At 38.5% G+C, this 27,934-nt stretch overlaps 1 protein-coding gene across 3 annotated transcripts; it reads right to left on the reverse strand.

The window, feature by feature from the left end:
- On the reverse strand, positions 1-27,215 carry LOC121880153 (epidermal retinol dehydrogenase 2-like). Of its 3 annotated transcripts, none has more exons than XM_042387247.1 (9): positions 27,044-27,215; positions 13,410-13,555; positions 12,648-12,737; positions 12,244-12,351; positions 7,308-7,439; positions 6,418-6,547; positions 5,926-6,040; positions 1,535-1,660; positions 1-243 (listed from the first exon to the last, which is right to left on the reverse strand). In XM_042387247.1, the coding sequence occupies exons 1-9, from the start codon at positions 27,054-27,056 to the stop codon at positions 192-194; spliced, it is 912 nt and encodes a 303-aa protein (XP_042243181.1). In that variant the 5' UTR covers positions 27,057-27,215; the 3' UTR covers positions 1-191. The 3 variants fall into 3 exon arrangements, with proteins under 3 accessions (XP_042243181.1, XP_042243182.1, XP_042243179.1); XM_042387248.1 differs by lacking the exon at positions 27,044-27,215 and adding an exon at positions 22,385-22,467; XM_042387245.1 differs by lacking the exon at positions 27,044-27,215 and adding an exon at positions 18,170-18,319.
- Positions 27,216-27,934: the final 719 nt, after the last annotated feature.

The raw sequence follows: 27,934 nt of genomic DNA on the forward strand, positions 1-27,934 counted from the left end.
CCCTAACCCCGTCGTAAGTCGGGGAGCACCTGTACTGTACTTTATAATCATGAATTTGTACATTAAAGAAATGAATTCAGACATAACCTAAGAATTTATTACACTTTGGTATTTGTATGAGTAATTATAATTTTCCCCAGTAATTTTTGTAAGTTAAGAAAATAATTCTCAGTTCTTTGCAGATTATCTTCCTAATTTTCCATGTAGTCTCCAAATAATCGCCGAAGTTTCCGTGGCAATACCCTGAAACAAAAATGGATAGTACTGTTTATAACCCTACTTTCCTGCATATAATTACTGTACTAAAACAAAAAAGAAAATCACATTTGTTTGTGAGAAGTTACAAGGATATAATCTAAGTCAGGTATGGGCAATCCTTTGTCCGTGGGCTGCGTGTGGCCCAAACCATGTCTTTGTGTGGCCTGCAGAGTGATTAAGAAAGTCTACTTAATGTGGCCCAAGGTTCAGGTAAATGCAGCCATCATATCGTACTCAGGCATTTTTGTTTAGTAAAAAGTAGTTACTGTACTATTGACCTCAGAATATCTCCTAATATCAGGTGCACATAGCATCAAAATGCCCATAATATTGATCAGATTTCAACAAATTTCCTGGGGGGGCCTTACAGCACCCCCTCCCCAAACCTCCCAGCTGGGTGGGCTTGCTGTGTTCACCATGTTTCCCCACCCACAACGTCTAGGACCCCTCCCCCCCTTTGATATTCCTGGATCTGCCCCTGGTCATGATGATATACTGCTTCACTGTCTGTTAATACTGTGTACAATATTAACATTACTTTTGGGTTAGATAGGATATAAATTTTGGCGAGTTGGCCCACAGAAAAATACCTAAATCGTAATGTGGCCCATGATCGAGGAAAGGTTGCCCATGCCTGATCTAAATGATATGGAAAGAATAATTAAAAATATGAATGAAAGGAACCTGGATATCCTTGTTTTGTGCAAAATACAGCTGAAGGGCAAAAGAAAGGTGAGCCTGTATGTTGGCCTGGCAAATTGGCTAGGAATTAACATACTTAGGTAGCATTTGCCGAGTGTCGCATTCAAGCTATATCACAAAAACGGATTTTTAGAAAAAAAAAAAGGCTTTTTTTTCCCAACATTTTGTATGAATCATTGTGTGCGCATGTAACAGCAAGGGAAAATAGGAACATTACATATATGTACCCAAAATTATGTGTTGATCCATAATGTTGTATAGCTCATAGCTCAGCCTCACCCGCTCTGAGTACTACTGGGTGGCAATTTGGAGACTCTGCTACACGATTATGTGCCATCTACAGATATTATACCTCATTATCCCTTGTTTAGGATATCTGTTCTTATTATCCCTTTTTAATTTATTATTTTGCATTAATGATGGGTTTTTCAGGAATACTGTATGTACATACCAATTGTTAAGCATGGAATACCTGTACAGTATTCTGCGCATCATTATACAGTATTAACAAAAGGCACTGAAAAGTTGTATGTATTACAGTAATTAATAATTTAATTATATAAACTTAACCTACTTGGAAAACACCATGAAGGGTTTAAGTTTCTCTGGCAGAAAGATTTCCTCTTGATTCCTCCTAACACCATTGATGATTCTTGAGGCAGCATCACTTGGTTCCAAGATTTCAAAGAGCCATGGGAATCTATGCACAAACAAAAATTATAAGAATTTAAATAATCTGAACAAAGAAAGCCCAGAACCCATGTAATTTACTTTTGTGTCCTGAATGTAAGAAAGATCATGCAATGACCCCTTTCCACAAGTTAATGAAGACTGAACAGATGAAAACAAAAATGGTGACCTACTAAGAATTTAGGCATATACTCCCTGGATTTTAAACTTCATGGTTGACAATAGATACCATTATTCTGATGAACAATATATTGGGTGAATTTATAGTATCACACCAGTCTTTATTTCCGTATTAAAAATATGTATCTCGTAATGTTTACACAATTCTAAGAAATTTTTCTTCTATGATATTTCCATCGGAAATTAAGGATAACCGAGATATTAATTTTTCAAGAGAATTACTTTAACTCAGTCACAAGTATCGCCATGATTTGTTTGCTTATGGAGGGGGGGAAAAACTATTTTTAATATTGATAAATAAAGACCGGCATGATACTATAAATTGACCATATACAAGTATCACTACAGCCTACAAGCTATGAACACACTGAAGTCTACCGGTCCATTGGTTGTCTGAGACATCTATAGTAGTGGGAGATCAGGTTGGCGCCTAGAGTACAGCTTTGTTTGTTCATACCCATACTGCATATGTGGGGATATTGCAATCCAGTTCCTTGGTGTCTGGCAGACTGTCAAAACTTTCCAGGGCTAATTTTGTGGACTAACCTAAAAGAACTACCAATAAGTGTTTTTCTTACAGTTTTTAATCTTTATTGATTTTTGGATAAAAGTAAAAGTAAGATATGGCTTTTGCCTCACCATTTTATGCACTTAGCATTTGGTACTATACCTACTACAATGTGAGTTTACGGTCAGTGATCAGATTTACAAGCTTTGTACCATCACAGATCATTGTGCAAATTTTAATTTACATATTAATTTTGTGATGTTATTTTTTTAAATAACAAGGTAATGGAAAGCTGGCAAATTGACCTAAAGTTATGAATTTAGGGATTACTACACGTACTGGTAGATCAGTCTCTGATGTGAATACAGAATTAAAATACTGTATAAGCATTCCCTCTCCCCGTAAATGATGCATGGTACAACCTATTGGATCAGGTCTGGAATATCTTTAAGAGAAAGGCCAGCAAAGTCTTAAGCCCCTTGTGTACGAGGTCCCCTTTGAGCTGAATAAAATTGTCTGGTGATAGACAAATAAACTATTAAAAGTGGCTAGAATTTCACAAAACAGGTGTGAGTGACTGGGAAGTTGTGGGTTAACACCATACAGGTTATGTACTGTAGTTTTGGTAGTGCGACAACCTTTGTAATGTTGTGTAAATCTTCCTTCTGTTTGAATTTGCTTGTTCCCATGGCAAGTTGTTGAGAACAAAATATTGGATGCTACAAATAACCTACACAATCTTAGTAACTGTTCCCAGCAAAGCGTTTTACCGCTATGCAAAGTTGAAATTGAAAACGCGAGTAGGAGTATCAGACCTGAGGCTTGTGGATGGTAGTTACGCAGATTCTGACCAGGATAAAGCTGAGGCATTGAACAGCTTCTTTTCCTCAATGTTCACAAGAGAGGATGCAACTAACCTTCCTGCGTTTGAGGACAGATGGTTCGACACAGCACTGACCCACATTGTGTTCACAGAAGAGGGTATTAGAAATAAACTGTCCAGGCTAAAGGTCCATAAGAGTCCCGGCCCTGACATGGTGCATCCTAGAGTGCTAAGAGAGTTGAGCAACAAGCTTGCAGAGCCCCTGAAGATCCTCTTTTGTAAATGCCTGGATGAACAAATGGTCCCCAGTGAATGGAAAGTGGCTTATGCGAGTCCTATCTTCAAGAAGGGCGATCGTCACTCCACAAACAACCATAGACCGGTGAGCATGACCAGCATAATATGTGAAGTACTTGAGATTATTATCAGAGATGCCGCAATGGAACATCTAATACGAAACAACCTTGTAAAGGATTGTCAACACGGTTTTATGCCAGGGCGCTCTTGCTTAACACAATTGCTCAAGGTTTTGGATATTTGGACCCATATTCTGGAACGGGCAGGTAATATCGACAATATTTACCTAGATTTTGCCAAGGCTTTCGACAGTGTACCCCACGAAAAGCTGAAAATCAAACTGGAAGGGTACGGAATTCGGGGAAATGTCCTAGCGTGGATAGAAGACTTTCTACATGACAGCAAGCAGTGTGCGGTGATTAATGGCACGAAATCATCATCTGTTCCTGTAACAAGTGGGGTACCACAGGGCAGTGTATTGGGCCCGCTGTTGTTTGTTTGTTTCATAAATGACATGCCTGACGTTGTACACTCCTCCATACAAATGTTTGCCGATGGCGCCAAGTTATTTCGGGAAATTAAGAACCAAGCGGACTGTGAAGAGCTGCAGAAGGACCTCTGTGGGCTCCAGAAATGGTCGAAGAAATGGCTGCCAAGATTCAATGTCACGAAGTGTAAGAGGATGCACCTGGGGCGTACCAACGGTAAGGAGGCGTATCATATGTCCCAACGGGATGAAGAAGTTGCACTAGTTGAGACTGAATGTGAGAAGGACCTAGGTGTGTATGTTGACAATGAACTGAAGTTCTTGGGCCATTGCGAGAAGAAGGTAAACCAGGCAAATAAATTATTGGGTCTTATAAGAAGGTCGTTCAGATATCTAGACGGTCCGTCCCTCGTAACGATCTTCAAGAGTGAAGTGCTTCCCCGTCTGGAGTACTGTCACCCCTTCTGGTCCCCGAGATATGCCTGCACTTCGGCACCTCAGCTACCCTGAGAGATTGGAGAGCCTGAACTTGCCTAGCTTATACTACAGACGGGCAAGGGGTGACCTAGTTGAGGTGAATAAGCATCTCAAGGGGCACTACTCAGTCGAGTGTCCTTACTTGGAGCTGGTGGACGCTCGCCCCACAAGAGGTCACAGCTCAAGATTGAAAAAGCCGCAATTCCAGAAAACTGTGAGGGCAAACTTTTTCGGAGTGAGAGTTGTGAACTCTTGGAACAATTTACCAGAAAGTGTTGTGACGGCACCGAGTGTGAGCTCTTTCAAGACAAGACTTGACCAACACTGGAGCAGGTTCAGGTACATTCAGGAGCCGGTGCATGCCCAGTATTTGCCAACAGTGCGTGAGAGAGACTTGACCGATCGCCCAAGCGGCTAACGAGCCGATCAGTGGCGAAGAGGATAAAAGTAAAAGTAAAGTAAGTGTTGTCATGAAATCTACCTACCAGAGCAAAAATATTGTTAAAATTTAAAGTACTGTAATGCAATACAGTACTATAGTTCAGGGTTAACCTACCTTCCTTGTCATTTTATCTTAAGTTTCATATAAACTTTATGATTTTATTGCAAACATGTCTGTCTATCCTTTTGTAAATTTCCTCTATGAAATTTATCTTGATCTGGTAATGGTGTAAATGTAATGTGTGGCAAAACTATGGTTAGTTCCCAGTTGATTCACTTTTAAAGAGGATGCTGTACATTATTATGGTTCAAACACCCTTTTCTTTAAAAAGGAGGAGCCAGCTAAGTTGTGGAAGAATTAGCTATTATTTTTAGTGTCCATTCCCTACATAGACAAGACAAGACACGATGAGGTGAACATTGTGGACCTAGTTAGGTTACAGTATAATCCTTTCAGGATCATATACTTTGGCCCCATTCTAAATAGCATGTTACTTTATAAGGCCATACAGTGTTTTAAACACACTTGTTTAAGCCACGAGATGAACTGTAGAACCTAGATTTTTCTGGTCAGTTTTTATAATCTCAGGTTTCCACTTTTTATGTTGTAGGCAGCAAGCAAACCAAAATTATACCACTCTGCACTCTCAGTATTCTCCAAACACAAGATGAGTTTGTTTTACCTTCCAAGTTTAGCTCAACCTTTTTTATGCAAAGGAGAACTTAACCAAAGATATCACACATTTAACCCCATCATAAACACAAAATTGTACCACAAAAAATTTAAAAAGTTCACTGAGGATAAAGCAGGTCAGCTTGGTATGGAAGGAAGGTGGATACTGTGAGCATGATAAAGCAGACATTGTAGGAAGGGACCTACATGCGGTATATATGCATATGGTCCAGGTTGTACTTTTTTCACAATTTACGTACATGGATTAAGTACCTGTATTAGTGAATTCTGTTAGATAATATGGAATATCACTTTTTTCTTTTGTAAAAATTTTCTTCATTATATCAACTTTGAGACACTAACAAAACAAAATGTTATATAATGCATACTTAAGGTTTGGGGTAACATCATCAATGTTGGATATAAGGAATGGATGAACTGCTGTAACCCTCACTCCAGATCTTCTCTCCATCCTCATCTCTTCAGCTAAAGCTTCTGTCATTCCTGCAATGAAGTGAACTCATTATTAAGAGATAGTTGCACTATGTTCAGTACAGGCTATTGGAGGAAGGTGAGCAACATGGGAGAAATAAAATACAAATCTACTGTAGAATAGTGCTATGTCTGTTGATGGAAGAAGACTAGACTGTAAATACATTATTACTGCAAGTGAGAATGAATACAAGTTTTATTTTTTGTAATGCCATATTCATAATACAGGAGGTAATAATAAAAAAGGTAGAACAATTGTTGATCAGAGAGGTAAACTGAATAGAGTTAAACAAGCAGAAGAGTAGTACAGAAAGGAGTGCACAAAATATGGCACAAAAGCTGAAATTGTACTTCTGGAAATGCTAGTAACAAAATTAATAGTTAAATACCTTTCACTCCAAACTTTGATGCACAGTATGGTACAACATTATTTCTCCCAATGAATCCCAACACTGAGGAAATACAGACGATATGGCCACGGTTAAGCTGTATCATGTGTCCAAGAAACTCTCTCGTCACCTGCCAAATGTTTACATACCTATAGTATCCATTATGTTGGTGATGTGTTACAAGGGGACAGATTACTGTACTGTATTTATATACAGGGTGGGCCAGAAAGATGTCACATTGTTAGTAAAGCATTGTTTTATTTCAGGTTATTATTCCATTGGGTTGGTACAACTGTCTAGGTATATTATGGTAGCTTCAGAATTTTGTTAACATACATGGTATGCGTACAGTACTATGCTCATTTACACTGAAGCGGGCGGTCACATCCCATGGCAACATGTGCACCATATATATTCGTTAATTTTTCTCAAAATCCCAAATTTTAACAAATATGAAAATTTTAATACTGTATATACAAGTATATTGTAATATTTTGAAATTTTACCAAGTACCTTTATTACGAAATTTGTAATATATATTTTGTAATAGCTACACATTACAAATTATGAGGGATTTCGAATTTGAGGGGTACAGATTATGTTTTTTTTTTTTACTGTAGTACAGTAAGAGGTTAACTGATCCATATCGATTATAAAATGGGATTTCAGGTTCAATCCTTTTGTTTACAAAGTTTCTAAGGAATTGACTGAGACCATGCTTTAACAAATAGATGTTCAGGTGGATAGATAAAATGACTGCACACAAAAAGTAACAAATTCTTTTGTTCCCTTTTGGTGAAACAGTGTAATAAACAAAATTACAAATCAAGCAAAAATGTTGTAACAACATAAATTTACATTCAAGGTAGAAAGCAATACAGTAGTCTTACCCAGATATTTCCAAGAAGATTAACATTCACAAGTCTTTGGATATCTTCAGCTGAGTGGGAGAGGAATGGCTTGTATTCATAAGTTCCAGCATTGTTGAACACATATCCCGGATGACCAATTTCTTTCCTCACCTATATTATACAAAACAACACTTAGAATACATACTCAGATATTTATTTGATTTAGTAAAGGAAAAACACAAAAAAATATCAATACTGCATCAATCAGTCCTAGGGTTTTGTATCTCTGGGGAGTCAGTTTTTAATTTAATTCATCCATCCGTCTCTGCCTTCCCCTCAAATTAGCCTATAAACATTTGTTATTATCCCCTCATCCCTAATTACATGTCCAAAGTATATCATTTTTATTTTTCTGCACATTACAATAGGTTTCAAGTATTTCTCTTGAAGAAGGTAAAACTGAAATACTGAGTGTTAGTGGCAAGCAGGATGTGGGTGTGCCTGGGAGAAGGAAGAATTCTACACAGTTGTCTACTTCTTCTGCAACTCCATGTGCCCCCTCCCCCCCAATAAATAAAGCCTATATACCCTTTCAAATTTGTTCGCATGGGCGTGGAAACTGATTCAGAGCTGTTATATGTCAGAAGACCCTACGAGGAATATAGTGTGTGCAGGTGAAGAGGAGGCATCAGTGATGGAATTCTCCATGATCTATCAAGTGACAGGGAGGAGGAAGAACAGCCATGTGATGCAATGCTCGCATCCTTTGTGTGAAGTGATGGTAAAATAAAAATATGTTAACCACTAAAATACTAGACAAACATTACCCATTCATCACCTTCCTCTGCCTGCACTGTCAACATCCTCCAGCACACCACTGAATTTCATGTTCTAAGCTTTACCATAACCAAACCAATGTAAGAACAGGATTCATATTTTAGTTGTAGAAAAATGACTGTTTTTGCTGCACCTGGGGTTGGGCCAGCTATTTTCTGGTTAAAACTAGATATCATGGTTGGTACAACTGAGCACAGTACTGTACAAGCACTCCCCAATTTATGATTATCTGTTTTATGATAATCTGCATTAATGTTAACTAGGTTTTAACACCCTCTTGCTTTAAGTAACCATATTTCTAAAAACTAAAAGTGGGAAATACCCAAAATCATGAAAAAAAAACCTACAATCCATACACCAGCACCAATTATACAGTTACAACTGGGTCTCACTTTATGCGGTTAATGTAACCCACAGGGTACCGCGGAAAGTGAGAAACGCGTAAAGTGAATAACATAACATATGGGATTACAGTGGGGTATGCTATAACGAATCTAATTGGTTCTAGAACCTTGTTCGTTATAGCATTCGTTCGTTATAGGATTAATCCGTTCCAGGCCCCCAAATACAACCACTTAACACTGAAAAATATACTGTAATATAAAATTGTAAAAATTGTAAAAAAGTGCATAAAGATGCATCTAAACCCCTGAAATAAAGAATATCATTAATATTTGTAATAAAAAAACAATAAATTAGAAGAAAAAAAAATTAAATAATGTTCGTTGTAGGAGTTTCGTTCGTTATAGCATTCTCAATTTTATAGGTAAAACCGTTCGTTATAGGAATATTCGTAGTAGAATCTGTTCGTTATAGCATACCCCACTGTAATTGAAATAGAGACCGGGCCGACCCACAAACTCCACTTTTTGACGACACACAACTATGTTGTAGTAAAAATTTTATCTTAACTTTATGATGGTATGCACACACAATTAATAATTAAGAGAAATATCATAATATTAGGTTTTTTAACACTTACATTAGTAGAAAAGATGGCTGGGCACACAGGGATGGGCGGTTGGTTCCGAGGCAGAGGGCGATTATTGGCCCTCACCTGTATCACTTGTATCAATTGTATCACTATCCACCACAGAGGCTTGCAGGGCCTCTTTGTCAAACCCCTCAAAGTCCATATCCTCACTATAATTATCACTGACTTGGGCCGGCTGTGGTGGGTGGCGGGTGAAGAACTCGGTAATGTTTTGATGACTGGGCGACCTTGTGCGCACCATGCTCGCGCCGCTTACACAACATGGCGGATGGCGGGAGAGATGGCGGGAGGTTTGGATCCAAAAACGGCGCGGCTCGCCAGCCGCTCTCCGCGTAAAGGGGTACACTCACCGCGGAATGTGAGCATCCTTGGTTCCGGCAGGGCACCGCGTAAACGTGGAAACGCAGAATGTGGGACCGCGTAAAGTGAGGGTTGACTGTATACTGGATCCAAAACCAAAGCAATTGTACATAATAATTGTATTTGCCTACTTACCTTCTAATGCTCGTACTTTTCACTGAATAAGACTTGTTTTCACATCTCTGGAGTTAATCTTAGCATATTGTAGAATTCCAGACAGATTTGCTTGAAGTTAACTTTTCGTGACTAGTAAGGCTTTGAGGGTTGGGACTTTTAGTTGTGACTTTTCAAAAATCCACAGTTTGTTCATTAGAGAGAAAACACGTTGGGTAGATGAAATCGTTCCAGGAAGACACAGAATGAGCTGAACCAATTTTTATATGTTATTAATGTGAGTGAACATTTCTACTCAGTGCTGGTCTATAGATACTTTAGCTGCATTCCACTCTGACACTATTTTCTCTGAAATATAATTTGTAACACAGTAAAACTCGTCAAATAACTCCGTATCAAACTTTGAATCACAGAATTTCTTTTCTGCAGGAAAATCCATTGTTTCTGAACGTCTTGCCATTTTGATATTTGTTTTAATGAGGTCCACTGCATATGTGCAAAGTCTTGCAAGTGACCTGACCGCTAGCCTAAATACTGAACACGTGTCATAAAATTCTGTAACCGTTTTCTTCAATGCAGATAAGATAATTAATCCATCTTCAAGTTTCTTTGCTAGAACCCTAACTGAATGTGGCAAAAATACATTGTATTTCTTGGATTGCAGATTTTGCTTCAAATCGTTGATTGTGATCATAACTTATAACTGCTGTTGTATGTTCCCCTTCAATCTTTGAGATAACTTGATGGAAGGTGGCTGACTGACTATGCACAAAGTTGAAACCGATTTCTGCACAATGGTTCTCAAAAAAAAAAACTTTTGCACAATGGACATTTGCTTTGGCTGATAAAATACAACTTTAAGGATTAGTGCTAACCATCTTGTTTTACTGTACCCCAGTAGCTGTTTATATTCAATTTCCACAAAATCGCAGAAGTCCTTCAGGTCTCCTACTCTAACTGTATAAAAGTAGAAATATAAATATACTGTATCTTAACAACAACTGTTTCCACATCAATTGGCAAATAGTCACAGGCAGTCTGAACAGCATCATGTAAAATGTGGGCACAACAACCAATACCAATACATTCTCTGCCTAAATAAGTATTAAATTTCCTTAAAATGTTATTAACAGTTTGTATTATCACCACAGAAAGCAACTAATTTCTTGTCAAGATTATCCGAGGTTTCTTCCGGCTGAGATTTACTTGAACACCTTCATAGGGTTGAAAGAAGCAAATCAGTACAGGGGAGATTTTGGTGCTCCCATGGTTGCTTGTATCAGTTATAATTGTTACACTATGAGCATCCTTCAACTATTTACCCAATTCTGATAAGGCAAATGGTGCAAATACATTTGCAACAACAGCATGGCATTTTGTTCTGGCACATCTAAATTTTGGCTCAAAGCATTTCTGAAAGATTTTTGACGCACAGTCATTAGATCGGAAGCTTTGATTCTCTTTGATTGTATGGTAGACCCACAAACCCTCAACAGCAGCCACCTCCAGATCCTTAGTGCTTGGGGACAAACTTAAAAATGGTAGTGACTATTTTGCCGGACAAGGCACTGACATCAGCAGCTTTGTGTTTCTGCGAGATCAGATGCTTTGCAATACGTATCATTATCTCCACCATGTGCAATGCTAAGTTCTCTGTTACATTTCATACACCGTATATCACTTTCTGTCTTCGTTTTTGTAAGCAAGCGGTATTTTGACTGAAGGGAGGAATAAAAAGTATACTTTTTCACTTGGGTACTTTCCCGTCCAAAATGAAGAAAAACTGTCCAACACAAAAATAACTTTTCAAATTTTCTGGGCGAGTCACGCGTGTAATACTCCAAGCGGCTTGACCAACACTGAGGATTTAGTGAGCAGCATAGCCTACAGTTGCAGTTTTCTGCCTGTTTTTGTAAATTTTCTTCTCTTGTTGGCAGGGCCAGATGACTGTGAAGTGATCAGTGTAACTCTTGCAACAAGAGTTCACTTATCCTTGGAGGGGACATGTGATTGTGACCAGGCATGTTTATATACTGTATTATTAACATGGTGAGTGTTGTTTAATTTTTGTATCTATTTAAGTTGTGTATGATCATTTTTCTCTGTGTTACAGGTCTGTATTGGACATGTTAAAGGCATGCAATATACGTTACGTTCGGGTTTTCAGGAACTCTACCCTATGGTAGTGTAGGTTATGTATCTAAGCTACTGTGCCGAGTAGCAACCCTGTATATAAGCTACTGTGCCGAGTAGCATTTATATATATTATCACGTGGCAACACTGCACGTTATGTGGCAACATTGCCCCGAGGCTGCCATATGGCAAGGCAGTCTCAGTCTGACTTTGTGAGCCGTGCATGGCACACGCTAGTCCCCACTTGTATTTCTCCTATCCTTTAATAAACGGACTTCAGTGTTACCCGGTGTTTCCCTACCCATCACTGCATTCTTCAGGGAACACTTGGAACCTATCAGGTAGATCAGGGGATACCTGGTAAACCCAGGACTAGGGAGGGATTACTTCACATTTTCCATTCATATGTGGATTAAGCAATACACCCTGTATTTCCTAATTACAGGAGGAAATCATAATGGAAAAATTTAACTTTATAGCTAGGAATTTTATACAAAAATATGCATCTAGCATAAAAAATTTAACAGGCCATTTACCTTAGCACCTACAGAAGCAACTGACTTATGATCAGATACATCACAAGTAAAGGTGTGAGCTTCACCACCAGCATCACGGATCATATCAGCAGTGGTTTCATTTTGCTCCTAGATCAACAAGTGGTATAAGAGGATTAGAAAAAGTCATGAAAAAAAAGTAAATAAAATTATATATATATATATATATATATATATATATATATATATATATATATATATATATATATATATATATATATATATATATATATATATATATATATATATATATATATATGCTCTCCATATCAATCAAATATACATACAGGCACAAAAAATTAAAAATAATGTTCAGGATAACTTTTACTCTAAAAAAGTAAATTAATAAAATTAAGTGATCTTCCTTTCTTCTGAAATTAACTCACCTCATTAATATCTAAGAGAATCAACTTGGCTCCAAAATTTGCCAACTGGAGTGACAACTCCCTGCCAAGATTTTGGCCAGCTCCAGTGATCTGTAAACAGGATGTAAGAACATGATCAAGGTTGATGTTTATTTCCCACTGGCAATAATGAAATACAGTACTGTATTTTGAAGATTACGTATTGTGTTAACCCAGATTATTTTTAAAAAACTTAAAATTATTTGACTTTATAGTCTGATGGCAGGCTCAGGTGACTCAAATTCAGTCCTGTATAGCCATACAAGAGTACAGTACAAGTTGAAAGCCCCAACATTGTTGACTGCAACTAATTTAAAAATTACTTGACCTATAGTAACAATCCCTTTAACAAAAAAGGGTCTGAGGTAATACAGTACTGTAGTTACCACTTACAGATGATGGTTGAGTCTTAATTATCACACCAAAGTGTGTCCTTTTCAAATGTCACATGACTGGCTGTAAAATGCCATTTCATGGATTAGCCTCTCAGTTCTAGTCAGTTGAACAAACAAGTCAGATGCTCTTGCTTTGTCCTAGTCCTCAACTATACAAATGTTATGTCACTTTTGTATCATATATTAATACAGTACAATGTATTTATTTCTACCACAAATAAAACTAATAAATACTGTAAAGTAACTTACTTTCAATATATAGTACTCAATAGTAGCACATCTACTGTATAATAATATGGTTCAGTACAGTATATGACAAACAATTCTACAAGCAGTATAATGCACTTACCAACACCAGTTGGCCCTGCAACACCTTTTCCTCATGAGGGATGATGAGCCGGTACACATCCATCACCAGGAGGATGATGGCCTTCACATTCAGGATGATGAAGCCTGCCAGTACTAGTGACAACTCCCATGCTTTTATCTTCGCCACTAAAACAATAATTATGCAATGTCAGAGACGATAAAAAATGGAATGTAGGTACATTACAGGTCTTTTTTACTTTACTCTTCCTTTATCCTCTTTGCCACTGGTTGGTCACATCTCTGTTACACACATTTTGCCAAGTACTGGTTACAGAATGCATCTGTATGTGACAGTGCTGGTCAAATCTTGTCTTGAATGTGGTCACACACTGGTAGATTTTTCCAAGAGTTCACAACTCACACTCCAAAAAAGTTTTCCTTGACAATTTTCTGAGCTTCTGCATTCTTCAGCCTCTAAGCTGTGACCCCTAGTGGGGCAGGCATCTGCCAGTTCCAGGTATAAAATGATGCCATGCACATCTTCCTAGGATGCCCAATATCTACCAGAATTGTAAATATGAGGAAAGAGCTCAGGTTGCCTTCTCTATCTGAGAGGATAGGTCTACTTAATACTATGTTTTGTGTCAAACTTTTGAAGAACAATGGTCCCCAAACTACAGCTAAAAAATGAGTTGATGTTCTAAGTAATCCTGACTACCTCACCAGCCTTCCGCAAAAGACTCTCTCTGGGGCATGGCTTCATAAAAGTGTTGCAGCTCTCTTGAAAATGAATGTCCCAATCACTCCAGACAAAGCCTTTAATGCCATTCCACCTTGGCAGGATATACAGTATCGGTTCCTATTTATTACACTCCTGTTAGTGGTAAGCAAATGTTAAACACCAATGTGGTGAGATGTGTGACACTAGAAACTATTAACAGTCACATAGAGAGCATTAAATTAAGTGAATTATACTTTTACTGGTGGTTCTGTGCAGACAAACACAGGTAGAACAGGTTCTGCATGTGTAATGCTGTATATAAAGAAATTGAGATGCTAAGACTGAACAACACAAACTGAATTAATGGGAATCTACTTAAGCCGTAGACTATCTTAAAGAAAATGGAGGTGGGATGAAATTCTGTCACTCCAAAGTGCGTTGAAATCAATGAACAGACCGTCAGGCTCTAAGTCGAAAGTTGTCTGTGATATTAAAAGAAATCTGATAACTGCTTAGGAGAACAACTTTCATATTGAATTTGTGTGGATTCCATCCCATTTTGGAATTAGGTATCATGACTGCTGATAGACTGGCCAATGAAGCATGGAAGAAAGAAAATGTAGACTTAAAACATACGAGTAAAAAAAAACATGAACTCTGATCTAGAAGAACTGAACAATGCAGAGAAACCTGACAGTTGTAGCATCAGTAAATATGACAAATTTTGTGATGAGGTACTGGTATGGCAAGCACAAGGATAGAACCAGACCATGTGATGCAGTTGTATTGGATACTCTCCCCTACAAAGTCGATTTGTCGCTGACCAGCCGACCCCGCGGCAAGTTCCTCAGACCAAGCCTAGCTTTCGGACTGCGAGGTGATTGGCCAGTTTCCACTTTTCACCTCAACCAATCAGCAGCGCCGCTCACTTCCGGCAGACTTGTATAAATACCCGAGCCGAAAAATGATAACGAAGAACCAGAGCTTCTATATACACAATAACAATATAATAACAATAAAAAAGAACCAAAAGATGGGCACAACTCTCCAGTCACACAAGGACCTGGAGGGACCCCCCCCCCAAACATAATATGCCCCAAGGACAACTTAGAACAACTTAGCTTAGCTTGGCTGAGACCGGCCTTCCCTAACCCATGAACCACTAAGGCAGCACTGTTGACGGAAGACAAAAAAAACCCGTCTCCGCAAGGTGGATAGCCCACCTGCTGTTAACCTCCTCTATTTCCCACTTCTGAACTTTACCTTGTACTATACCCTTCTTGTACTCTCAGAGTTAATGCTCTCTTCTCTCTGTATAACCAACCAACCAAGAGGATTCTACTCAACGCTCTCAAACAGACAAGACCTCCTCTCAACAAGCTCCTCACCACACAGCAACTCCCTAGCACTGCATTATACATGTAACATATATATAGAAAACGCCATAGTGAGTTTCCCTGCTCACCTCCATCCTTAGTGCGAGATCTCCTACATAGCCTACACTACATAGTCATGGCCAGAATTAGGCTAGGATACAGACACATCTGGCAAGTTAAGTGGCGTTGTACCGATACTGTACTGGAACACTCAGCATGTAGACTTTGTGATAAACCTTTACAACATACGCTTGAACTTTATATCATTGAATGTGACACTGTCAAAGACTTCAGGCCACCTGCCTTACTGTATCATGAACTATGTAATTACGACATTGAATCAGGAGTGCTAGAGGACATTCTTGTGGTCTATCCTAAATTTGGTAGCCCACACTGATTAGTCCTCAAATATAATATTTTATACTGTACTGTATATGAACCACTGTCCTGCATGGCAGTGAACAGGGATATCACCCTCATGAATATGACATACTATTAATGAATATAAGAACATAAGGAGTCTGCAATAGGCCGGTTGGCCTGTGCATGGCAGCTCCTGTCGAGTTACTACCCATCATCCATGAATCTATCCAGCCTCCCTTTGAAACTTTCCAGCATTCCAGCACTTACTACAAAGTTGCTAAGCTTGTTCCACTCGTCCACCACTATTTGTAAACCAGTTCCTTCTTATCTCCCTCCTAAACCTAAACTTATCCAACTTGAATCCGTCGTTCCGAGTCCTATCGTGCTCGGATATTATAAGAACTTTATCTATATCACCTTTATAGATTCCTTTCACCCACTTGAATACTTCTATCACATCTCCCCACACTCTTCGTCTTTCTAGGGAATGCAAGTTAAGTTTCTTTAACCTATCCTGATATGGAAGGTTTCTAAGTCCCGGAATCATTTTCGTCATTCTTCGCTGCACCGACTCTAGTGAATTGATATCCATTCTATAATAAGGGCACCAGAACTGAACCGCATAATCGAGGTGCGGCCTGACTAGCGCAAGATATAGTTGCAATAAGACCTCTGCACTCTTATTACTTACACTTCTAGATAGAAAACCCAATACTCTGTTTGCCTTATTTCGAACATTAACGCACTGTTTTCTAGGCCGTAGGTCCGGGCTTACAAGTACAGTACAGTACCCCTAGGTCTCTTTCACAAGTCGACTTCTCTAGGTTGATGTTGTTAAGGCTGTATACATTGACAGTATTTGTTCTTCCAATATTAAGCACACTGCACTTGCTGGTGTTGAATTTTATTTGCCATTTTTCAGACCACCCCTGCAGTTTATTCAAATCCTCCTGTAATGCATTTGCATCCTGCCCTGAATTAATTTGCCGCCCTATTTTGGTGTCATCCGCAAACTTGCTTATGTCACTGCTGAGCCGGCAAGGGCGGACCTAATTGGGGTGTATAATCATCTCAAGGGCACTAATCAGTCGAGTGCCCTTATCTGAAGCTGGCGGACGCTAGCCCCATAAGGGGTCACAGCTCAAGGTTGAAGAAGCAGCAAGCCCAGAAAACTGTGAGGGGTAACTTTTTCGGAGTGAGAGTTGTGAACTCTTGGAACAATCTGCCAGAGTGTGTTGTGACGACACCGAGTGAGAGCTCTTTCAAGACCAGACTTGACAAGTACTGGAGCAGATTCAGATACGTTCAGGAGCCGGTGCCTACCCAATACTTGTCAACAGTGCGTAACAGAGACGTGACCGATCGCCGAAGCGGCTAACAAGCCGATCAGTGGTGAAGAGGATAAAAAAAAGTAAAAAGTAGAAATTTTATTATTAAAACACACCAATTCAGTATGGGAACCTCTCAAGATAGACATCCACGCGAACGAAACTATTCAATTATGAACATCGAGGTCTGGCAACCGACCTAAAGGACACGAATAAGGAAGACCGTCTGAGAAAGCAGACGACTCCAGATTACGTGGATTATGTAATAGAGATGTATCAGATAATGCAAGTAGCAGCCTATAACACGAAGACGCATTCCCAACACGAGTTAACGCCAGTAATAACTTTGTATTTAAAATTTTAAAATTGATACATATTCATATATATTATATTAACCGTATATTTGTCCGTGAAATATTTGGATGAATTTTCTTTTAAAATATATCCTACTTTTAATAAAGGCTGTAGTCTCCTAAACATTACCCTTTTCCTTCCTACGAGATACTGTAGTGGATTCCTCCCCTACAAAAGCCGTTTGTCGCTGACTAGCCGACCCTCGAATTCCCCAGTGTATACCTCGTGGTCTAGGTCAGCAACCAGCCCCGCCTTACATGACTGAGTTCAACTATTAGGCCACGCCTACCTCCGCTATATAAGACCTCACCTCGTGGTGACCTTTCTGTTTCTACCTCTTTCTATCTGTCTATCAACAGCCACCAGCAAGCAACACCCCCTCCTCCACTCCTGCCTGGCGGCTCCCGCTCCAGCCGGCGACCATGGCGACCCACAAGCTGGTCCTCCTCTGAGCACCCTCACCAACCAGCTCTCTCTACTCAACGCTTGTAACCATGCTGCCTTCCCAGCACCAAGCTGCATTGTACATCCAATACAATATGTATACAGAGAGCACATTGTGAGTTTCCTTTCTCCATCCCATCCTGAGTGTGAACCAATATCTCGAAACCCCACAATACCACTTTATTATTGAAAATATGCCAACGTAGTCTCTTACCTTGAACAAACCTCTCATAACGTGTTGGGTTTGCCGGAACATTTGGTTCAAGTTCAGTAACATCTCTCGCAGACGATCTCCGGCGGGAACTGGTGAGGCCTAGTGGGTGTAACTCCTGCATCACACTCCCGTTCATCTTGTCTGTCGGCCACGCACTGAACGGCGCACTAACTTACACGCAATATTTTTGCAGAATCATTAAATAAAATACTGACTGGCATAAATGTTACTTAAGATCTATATTGAAATAAAAAATATTAATCCGTAGTCCTTAATGAAAAGTTTGCTATGTGTGCCAGATTTTAACCGTGAGTCGTCCGAATAAATTCTGTGGTAGGAGGTGGTCGTTGCATATATATAAGGGATTATAGTCCCGGAAAGCATATCGGGAGCCTAGATCATGATACATTAATATTTAAATTTCACTGTGTACCGGTAATTGCCAATGAAAATTGTATGACAAACCTGATCTTGCTTCAACGAAATTGAGAATATACTGGAATCAAAACGGTAGTGAATATCTGTAATTACTAAGTACAGTACACCTGATATCATTACATCTATCAGTGTGGATCTGTGTAGCATCTCCGAATGGGGAGGTATGTTTTTTTTTTTTTACGGGGATTAGCCCACCCGGGCACAGGTCACTGGCCTACATCAGGGCCTGGGGGGGGAATGTAACATTAATAATAATAATAATAATAATAACAACAAATGAAATATTAATAATAATGACCATTAATAAATACAAAAATTAAAAAATACATCAAGAGTGAGAAACGATATACAGTATGTATGTTGTGTTGCCAATAGTAAGATAAACAATTGAGACCCTTGCAATAAACGATCTAGATCAGTGGTTCTCAACCTTGTTTGCCCCATAAACCCCTTTCACCATATGTCAGAATGTCATCCCCCCTCCTTTCCAAGATTGTCTGCCTCAAAAAGTGCATTCCAAATAATATGCATATAATACTGAAAACCCTCTCTTTTTTCCATATTAGTACATATACATTTACAATTTTACATGGATTATTTTTATAGTGGAGTTTTACAAATTAAATGCCAATTGAAAATGTTAATGGATTTATAAAACTTGAATAAAAGTAAAATAGTTTTTTTTTTTTTATAATGAATTACTTAACAGACCAAACTGAAGCATAATGCAATAAACAAAAAGTTCAATAGAATACCAGGATATTGTAAATTTTTAATTAATTTTATTCAGATGAAGATTACAGTCAATGAGAAACCTGTGATTGTTTTTTCTTCGCCAATTCTGGGATAAGCGGAGGAGTGCTTGAAAGGGCACAACGCAGGCCATTTTCTACCTCTAATCTACTACGTTGCTTCGTTTTAATTTGCAACAGAGTTGAAAAGCCTGACTCACAAAGATATGTCGACACAAACGGAAGCAATGCACGGATAGCTCTTTCTGCCACTTTTGGGTAGGAATCGCACATCAAGGGCCAAAATTCTGCGATTGATTTCTCATCAAACATATCTCTTGCTCCCGAATCAGTTTCCTGGTTGAGAACCCTGATCTAGATACTGGGATCAGCAGTGACATAAGCAAGTTTGCGGATGACACCAAATTAGGGCGGCAGATTAATTCAGGGCAGGATGCAAATGCATTACAGGAGGATCTAAATAAACTGCAGGTGGTCTGAAAAATGGCAAATGAAATTCAACACCAGCAAGTGCAGCGTACTTAATGGAAGAACAAATACTGTCAATGTATACAGCCTTAACAACATCAACCTAGAGAAGTCGACTGTGAAAGAGACCTAGGGGTACTTATAAGCCCGGACCTACGGCCTAGAAAACAGTGCGTTAATGTTCGAAATAAGGCAAACAGAGTATTGGGTTTTATATCTAGAAGTGTAAGTAATAAGAGTGCAGAGGTCTTATTGCAACTATATCTTGCGCTAGTCAGGCACTCGATTATGCGGTTCAGTTCTGGTGCCCTTATTATAGAATGGATATCAATTCACTAGAGTCGGTGCAGCGAAGAATGACGAAAATGATTCCGGGACTTAGAAACCTTCCATATCAGGATAGGTTAAAGAAACTTAACTTGCATTCCCTAGAAAGACGAAGAGTGTGGGGAGATATGATAGAAGTATTCACGTGGGCAAAAGGAATCAATAAAGGTGATATAGATAAAGTTCTTATGATATCCGAGCAGGATAGGACTCGGAACAACGGATTCAAGTTGGATAAGCTTAAGTTTAGGAGGGAGATAGGAAGGAACTGGTTTACAAATAGGGTGGTGGACGAGTGGAACAAGCTTAGCAACTTTGTAGTAAGTGCTGGAAAGTTTCAAAGGGAGGCTGGATAGATTCATGGACGTGGTCATAATTTTGTTGATGCCAAATGGCAGCAGGGTCTACCATTAGACAACACATTATGCTTCCAATATCTTCCCAGGCGATGTACCTCCCTGTTTGATAGCTGCCTACCACCTACTACCGAGGTCCAGGGTTGCCAGATGCACGACAAGCTTCACGGCAAACGTCACGCCATCTCACGGCCAAATCGGCAAAAATTCGGCCAAAACTTTTTGGATGGGAAGCACAAGGCTATTCTTGCAATCCACACAAAATAAAAGTATCCCCTACAACATCCACTTAAAATGTCGTAATAAAACCAATTTTTCACTTAGAATTGAGAGCCCAATAATTACATAAACATAATATCTATAATCTACAGTGAAGATTTACCTTAATCTGAAATGGTGGAGCATGATAATGGTGGAGAACTTGATAACACTAGTTGGCGTAAGCAAAAACGTCTAGTTCGTCATCGTCCCCTGGTTTGTTATATTTTCTACCACTGTCGTAGGACCCTTTCCATTTACTAGTGGACATTTTGAAAACTAGCACTCGGAATTTCAGAAAGTAACCCAGATGGCTTTGTAAGCTCTGAAGCTTAACCCATATGCTGGACACGTTCAGCCTGAACAACTCAAATATGAGAACTAACATGTAACAACTCAGGTAGGAACTAGAGAGATCAGTCTACTCAGTAGGTCACGTAAACATGTGAAGAAGTGAGGTCATGACAAGGTGAGGTCACTGAGCCAGCAGTTTCATTGTGAAATTTGAAAATCTGTTAGACTTTCTTCACAATTCACTAAATGAGGAATTAATACGTTTTAAAAAATTCGGGCAAAATACGGCCAAATAGTTTGGCCGTGACCATCCATTTTTCACGGCCAGGCGAAGTTTTTTACGGCCAAATCAGATAAATTTGGCCGTGGAAACGGCCATCTGGCAACCCTCCCTAGGTCTTTCAAAAAAATATATCCACGTAACTGACACCCATAAAAAATTACTTATATTTTCATGAAGTGTACAATACTCCTGTTTTAAATAAGCTATTTATCTTCTTGCTCACGGAAATAAACTCTAGTACATACAGTATGTGCATAATTTTGATGATATAATTTTATAAAGATATATTTCCGACTTGCATACTTGTGTTTGTTTTCGGGAATTTCGCTGAAACGATTGTTTGAAAAGTCGACTTTAAATTTACATAAGCAGCAAATTGATAATGACACCGTCTGCTGCACATCACTTAATTGCTTTATTTCAGCAGGTACGGACCACTGAGCGATGAGAAAACTACTCTAATAATAATAATAATAAACGGTTTATTAATAGAGTTGCAGCCGGCGGCTGAAAATATACAGACTTACTTACATTTGATTTAGACATTCCTGAAAACGGCTTAACATGATGCTGTTAATATTACTGTATCTAAGTTGCGCTTTCCTTACTCCCTCCAGAAAATTAAACTGGAAGGTTACTGAATTCGGGGGAACGTCCTAGCATGACCGGAAATTTCCTGGTGATTAATGGCACTAAATCGTCATATGCACTGTACTCGTGACAAGCGCAGAACCACAACGGTTCTGGAACAGTTGCTGTTCGTTTAATAAATGATAAGCTAGAAACTACGCACTCCTACATACAAATGTTTGTGGACGATGCGAAGTTATTCAGGGAAAATTGGGAATCAAACGGGTAGTAAAATGCTACAGGAAGACCTCTGTTAGCTTCAGGAGTGGTCAAATGAATAGCTGTTCAGATTCAACGTACTTGCCAACAGTGCGTAACAGAGACCGTGACTGACTGCCCGAAAAGAAGAAAATAAAGTAATAGTTTGTGGTACCATAGAAGAAAAAAAAAGTTCGTTAATCAGACTTACTTGTATACAGAAAAACAAATCCTAGTTTAAAGTATGACACTGATATCTCAAGTAGCACGAGGAACACGGGATGCCTTCTGCACTACCTCCACCACCATTTAAAATTGGTAAGCACAACTAGCATGCCGGCAACCCTTGAGTGTAATTGATAAAAAGAAGTGATCCCCGGCGGTGTGTGAAGGTCACGAGGCTGGTGTTAATGACACACACACTATGACTCAACACTCAATAGCGTCTGGCAGTGCTGCAGATGCAGTGCTACCAAATGTATTGTATAATATAGTTAAAACTGTAAAGGAAATACACAATATAACTAACCAAAACTGCAGAGACTATTCACCAGCAGAAGCTGTTTTTTGAGCTTCCCCATCTAGAGTACTGTCACCCCGTCTAGTCCCCGAGATATGCTAGGGACTGTGGAATTCCAATCTGAGTTTTAGTAGATACAGTAACACTAGGGGAGTTTACCTGCATGGTTGGGATATAACGGATATAAGCACCATTTTCCTTTCGTATATGTGCATATATATATATATATATATATATATATATATATATATATATATATATATATATATATATATATATTATATATATATATATATATATATATAAATTTCCTCAAGAAGAATGCTGTAAACCCGCAGCATGTAACCAAGCTGTCACAACCAGTTATATAACAGCTGATCTGTAAGTGTCCACTTCTGATCCATAGCGACTCGCCTCAACCACCGTCACGCCGTGATAAGCTGACGCAAACTTCCATCTCCTTCACGGGAGTTATATAATGTGGCAGGTCACGAAAGGATTTTTTTTTCGAATTTTTAGACGTTTTGTTTTGAATGTACCGACAATAACTAATTAGGGTTGGGAATAAATCAGTTTACAACTTTTAGACAGAGGCTTAATTTGTTTTTGCTCATAACTGTTCTAAACGGAACGTCTTGTAACTATATAATTGTCACTAAGCTGAAGTTTATAAACTGGTGTGTAAGGAAGTCTGTTCACCGTTGAACTGCCTTGTAGTTTACATTTGTCTTTCATAAATACAGTATATAATCATGTATCTTATCTCTTACCTATATCAAACAGAAATAACGAACATACTGTACACGAAGCATTTAAGCAAGAAATGAATATCATATTCGAACTCAGTGATGAAAATATAGTAAGAAAAGAGACCCCAAAACAAATAACATGGCGGCGGTTTCTCGTCAATATTAACCATAATTTACTCACTAGCCAGAGCCACAACGTGGAATTTTGGGAAGCTGGCTCTGATGTTCGGCCCCACCTCCAGGTGTGGAACCTCCTCATTAAACACAAAACTATTTTTTCTGCTTCTTTGCTATGCACGGCCATTACTAAAATTTGGATTATATAAGTAAATAGCTTCGAGAATGCCAACGAGCGCATAAACTGGCTGAACCCCTCCTTAAAAGTGCCCCACCGTGCACCACAGTAATTGGAACTTTATTTTTGCAGAGAGCCTGGGTAACGCCGGATGCCCAGCTAGGTGTGTGTGTGTGTCTTGGGAATACCTAGATTCCTACCGTGGACCATCGCTGAGGGGGGAACCAAACATCACTCAGGAGATAATTATGTGATAATGTAGTCTCGTTCAAGATTCTTCGAACACTGCTGGAGACAGCTGGCAATTCAAATTAACAGTATACACTAGCAGAAAAGTATATAATACGAAACAACAAAGCCCAACCATTAATTAAGCAACGGGGAACTAAATAACCAATCACCAATCGCTTTTATATCCATTCATAATTGTTACTACACTGTCTCCAGCAGTGTTCAAAGAATCTTGAACAAGACTACAAACAGCTGTCGCGTTCAAACGAAATTATACCCGACGAGACCAAGGAATTTCCGTTGTACATTTTTGAACTCTCGTTAACATCTTTACTTTTACCTTGATCCTCTTCACCACTGATCGGCTCGTTGGCCGCTTGGGCGAGTACTGGGCATGCTGCATGCATTGGCTCCTGAATGTAACTGATTACTGATAAGTAGTGAAATAATATATATATATATATATATATATATATATATATATACATATATATATACATATATATATATACATATATATATATATATACATATATATATATATATACACATATATATATATATATATATACACATATATATATATATATATATATATATATATACATATATATATATATATACACATATATATATATACACACACACATATATATACATATATATATATATATATATATATATATATATATATATATATATATATATATATATATATATATATATATATATACAACTTCAGCAATGGACTTGTTACGTGGAAAACGTAGTTGTATAATGAAGAGGAGAACCAGGGTAAACACAAACATCTTGAAATAGGGTTTCTTTTAATTGCTTACGTTTCGGAAATAATCCTTTCCCATCATCAGAGCCTAAAAAGTTTTGAAAAAGTTTAAAAATACAGGTGATATACAATAAAAACATAATATTGTGCGAAAATTTACCTTCGATAAACTTCAAAAATTTAAAAAAGAGCAATCCACTTCAAAACCGACAAAAATGACGAGAGACCTACATACAAAGCTAAAGTCAGGAAATAAAAAGTATGAAATAAAATATAAATGGTGTATTACCTTAATTCAGACGAGCCTTAATGTGAAAGACATAACAATTCACTAGAGGCCATATCACAAAGCGATGGCTTTTCTTTGTACTGGTGTAATGCCTCCATAACGAGGAGGTCTGTATCACAGTCGCTCTTGCCAAGAACTGAGAAATCAGACGGCGAAAACGGGTGGTCATGTTGGTGGGCGTGGTTACGAATAGCTGAATGTGGTGGTTGTGTTATTAACTGGCCTGTTCGAACGGAACGGCCCAAGTGTTCATGATGCGAGTTATCAAATGTCTCTTCGTTTTACCTATATATGCTGCCCTACAGCTAGCACACGTAAATTGATAAACAACTGAGGATTGCAGGTGTGTGGGTATGGTGTCTTTAATTTTAAAGAATTTCTTACTTGAACTCTGGGTTTTAAAGATTAGTCTAAGAGAAGTTTGTGGATAGAATTCATTGAAAAGCTTCTTAAGTTTATTTCTAAGGGTGAAACTGAGTGGGCCTGTGTACGGGATGGTGAGATAGATAGAATATTTAGGGACAGTGTGGATTTGAGGCTGTGTGGGACTAAAAAGCCTATTAAGCGTTTTGCCAATATAAGTGTCTTTAAATCTCTTAGGGAAACCATTGTTAAAGAGTAGTTCCTTTATGTATTCTAGTTCAATATCCAAGTGGAAATAGCCAGAACATATATTGAAGTCTCTGTTGGTAAGAGTACGTACTAGATTACGTTTGTAATTAAGAGGAATAAAAGATGAAAATTTTGAACTCAAACCAGTGAAATTTGGTTTTCCGTATAAGGCTGTCTCGAAACTATTATGTAGAAGGTGGATATTAACATCAAGGAATGGAAGAATATTTTCCTTTTCCAATTCACAAGTAAATTTGATGTTGCCATGTTTCGAATTTAAATAATTTAGGAGCATAGGGACGTGATCAAGTGATCTGAAAATTAAAAAAGTGTCATCAACATACCGACGATAGAACAAAGGCTTAAATTGGGGGGGGGGGGGCATTCGGTAAGCCAAAGCTTCTCGCGGTGACAGAGGAAAGCGTTGGCCAACGTGGGACCTAAAGGTGAAACCATAGCAACACCATCACATTGTTTATAAGCTTTGTTATTAAATAAAAACAAACAATCCTTTACAGTCAGTTTTAAAAATTCTTTAAATTGTGGTCCATTGAATCCATCAATTATATCAGTATTTGAGAACAGTTCATCTGTACATATGTCAATAGTTTCGGCAAGAGGGATGTTGGTAAATAGAGACTGTATATCAAAGCTAGCCATAACACAGTTGTTGAATGAGATGCTAGTTAGCTCCTTAACAAAACTAAAAGAGTCTTTAACAGAGTATTGATTAATGGTGATTGGTGACAGTATGGGAACGAGGACTTTAGACATTATTGTTGAAAGTGCCAAGGGCAGACAATATAGGGCGCAAGGGGACACTCATCCTTGTGTACCTTTGGTAGACCGTACAGGATACCTGGTTTAGATCCGCTAACAAAGAGTTTTAAAAAGGCGGAGTCGTTAATGACATTTTTTCTAAGTTTACGAAGAAATCTGTTAATCTTGTCCTCATACTTAAGAATTACCCTGAATAAATCGTCTAGAAATGTATGCAATTAAAAGAATCCCTACTTCAAGATGTTTGTGTTTACCCTGGTTCTCCTCTTCATTATATATATATATATATATATATATATATATATATATATATATATATATATATATATATATATATATATATATATATATATATACTACTGTACGCCCATGTCTCAGGTTCACTCATGTAGGCCTATATATCTGTTTATTCATATTTAGTGTTATAATTTTCTGCTATTTGTGTCAATCTTATCCAGTGCAACAACAAACCACCTGCTTTCCGTTTTTGTCAGCAGTGCAGACATCAGTAACAAGCAGTTATTTTTCTCTGATCTATGTCAGTATTTAACAAGAGAAATCTCGTTACACTCTTTACATCTTCCTCTCACTTTTTTAACACCTCTCTTACCTTTATCCAGCATGGTGCCTTCCTTCACGGGCCTCAACGTTCCACGTGCAGTTAGGATAGTCAATGCTCAACACGCTAAACAACGCTCACACTCGAGATCCGATGATGTGATCCTGTGAGGCAGTGAGGCACACTGTTGGCTGACTGTGACCTCACCTTTGCTTACCCCGAGACACCATCCAGATTTAGCAGATGTATAATTTGGCGGTGATGTGTAATTTTCACTATACTTCATGAGAATACTATTTTTATTACATCTTTTCTGAGTTTGTGACAATGAAGAGTAACAAACTAAAAAGTGAGAAAATATTAATGGCTACTGAGTGGCCAATGTTTACAGTACTGTCGTGAAAGATTACGATCAAAGACTATAATAAAAAAGATAGGACAGCAGGGCGAGAACAGCATAAGCCATATAGCATATAGTTGGCCGCGGGATCAACAGATGGCGGTAACGTGCAAGGCGCAGGTCTTGTAGGTCGTCTGTGAGGGGTTCGCAACCTTCCTTTTTACGGCCGTATGTGGCCGGGAATTGTTATACATGTGGCCGGGAATTATTATACATGCGGCCTGGAATTGTTATACATGCGGATGGCTGAACGACGTTCAAAATTCGGGCTATGCGGCCCAAAGTTTTAACCGCAAGCATTGGATTCGTGCGACTTGTTGGTGGACATTGACAGTTGCCGCTCCACTACATACCATAACGTCATCCCGGGCTTTATCCACGCTGAGTGCTCCCTAGTTTCCCTTGCTTCACAACCCTAATTATTGGTAAGTTTTATACATAATATTAAAAAAGAAGGTAAATTTTTACTTCAGCGCACGAGTCCCTAGGAGTTGACCAACATGTTTATCAATTGTATTTTGTTGTGTTTTAAACGAATCTGA

Source organism: Homarus americanus, unplaced genomic scaffold (genome assembly GCF_018991925.1).
Source record: "Homarus americanus isolate GMGI-L3 unplaced genomic scaffold, GMGI_Hamer_2.0 scaffold30108, whole genome shotgun sequence".
Taxonomy (NCBI): Eukaryota; Metazoa; Arthropoda; class Malacostraca; order Decapoda; family Nephropidae; genus Homarus; species Homarus americanus.

Excerpts from the sequence above, each read along its gene's own strand:
- LOC121880153 (XM_042387245.1), bottom strand. The coding sequence starts at position 18,305 with ATGAACGGGAGTGTGATGCAGGAGTTACACCCACTAGGCCTCACCAGT. Across the intron at positions 13,556-18,169 it reads TTATGAGAGGTTTGTTCAAG|TGGCGAAGATAAAAGCATGG; the intron begins GTAAGAGACTAC and ends TTATTGTTTTAG. Across the intron at positions 1,661-5,925 it reads GATGTTACCCCAAACCTTAA|ATTCCCATGGCTCTTTGAAA; the intron begins GTATGCATTATA and ends GTTTGTGCATAG.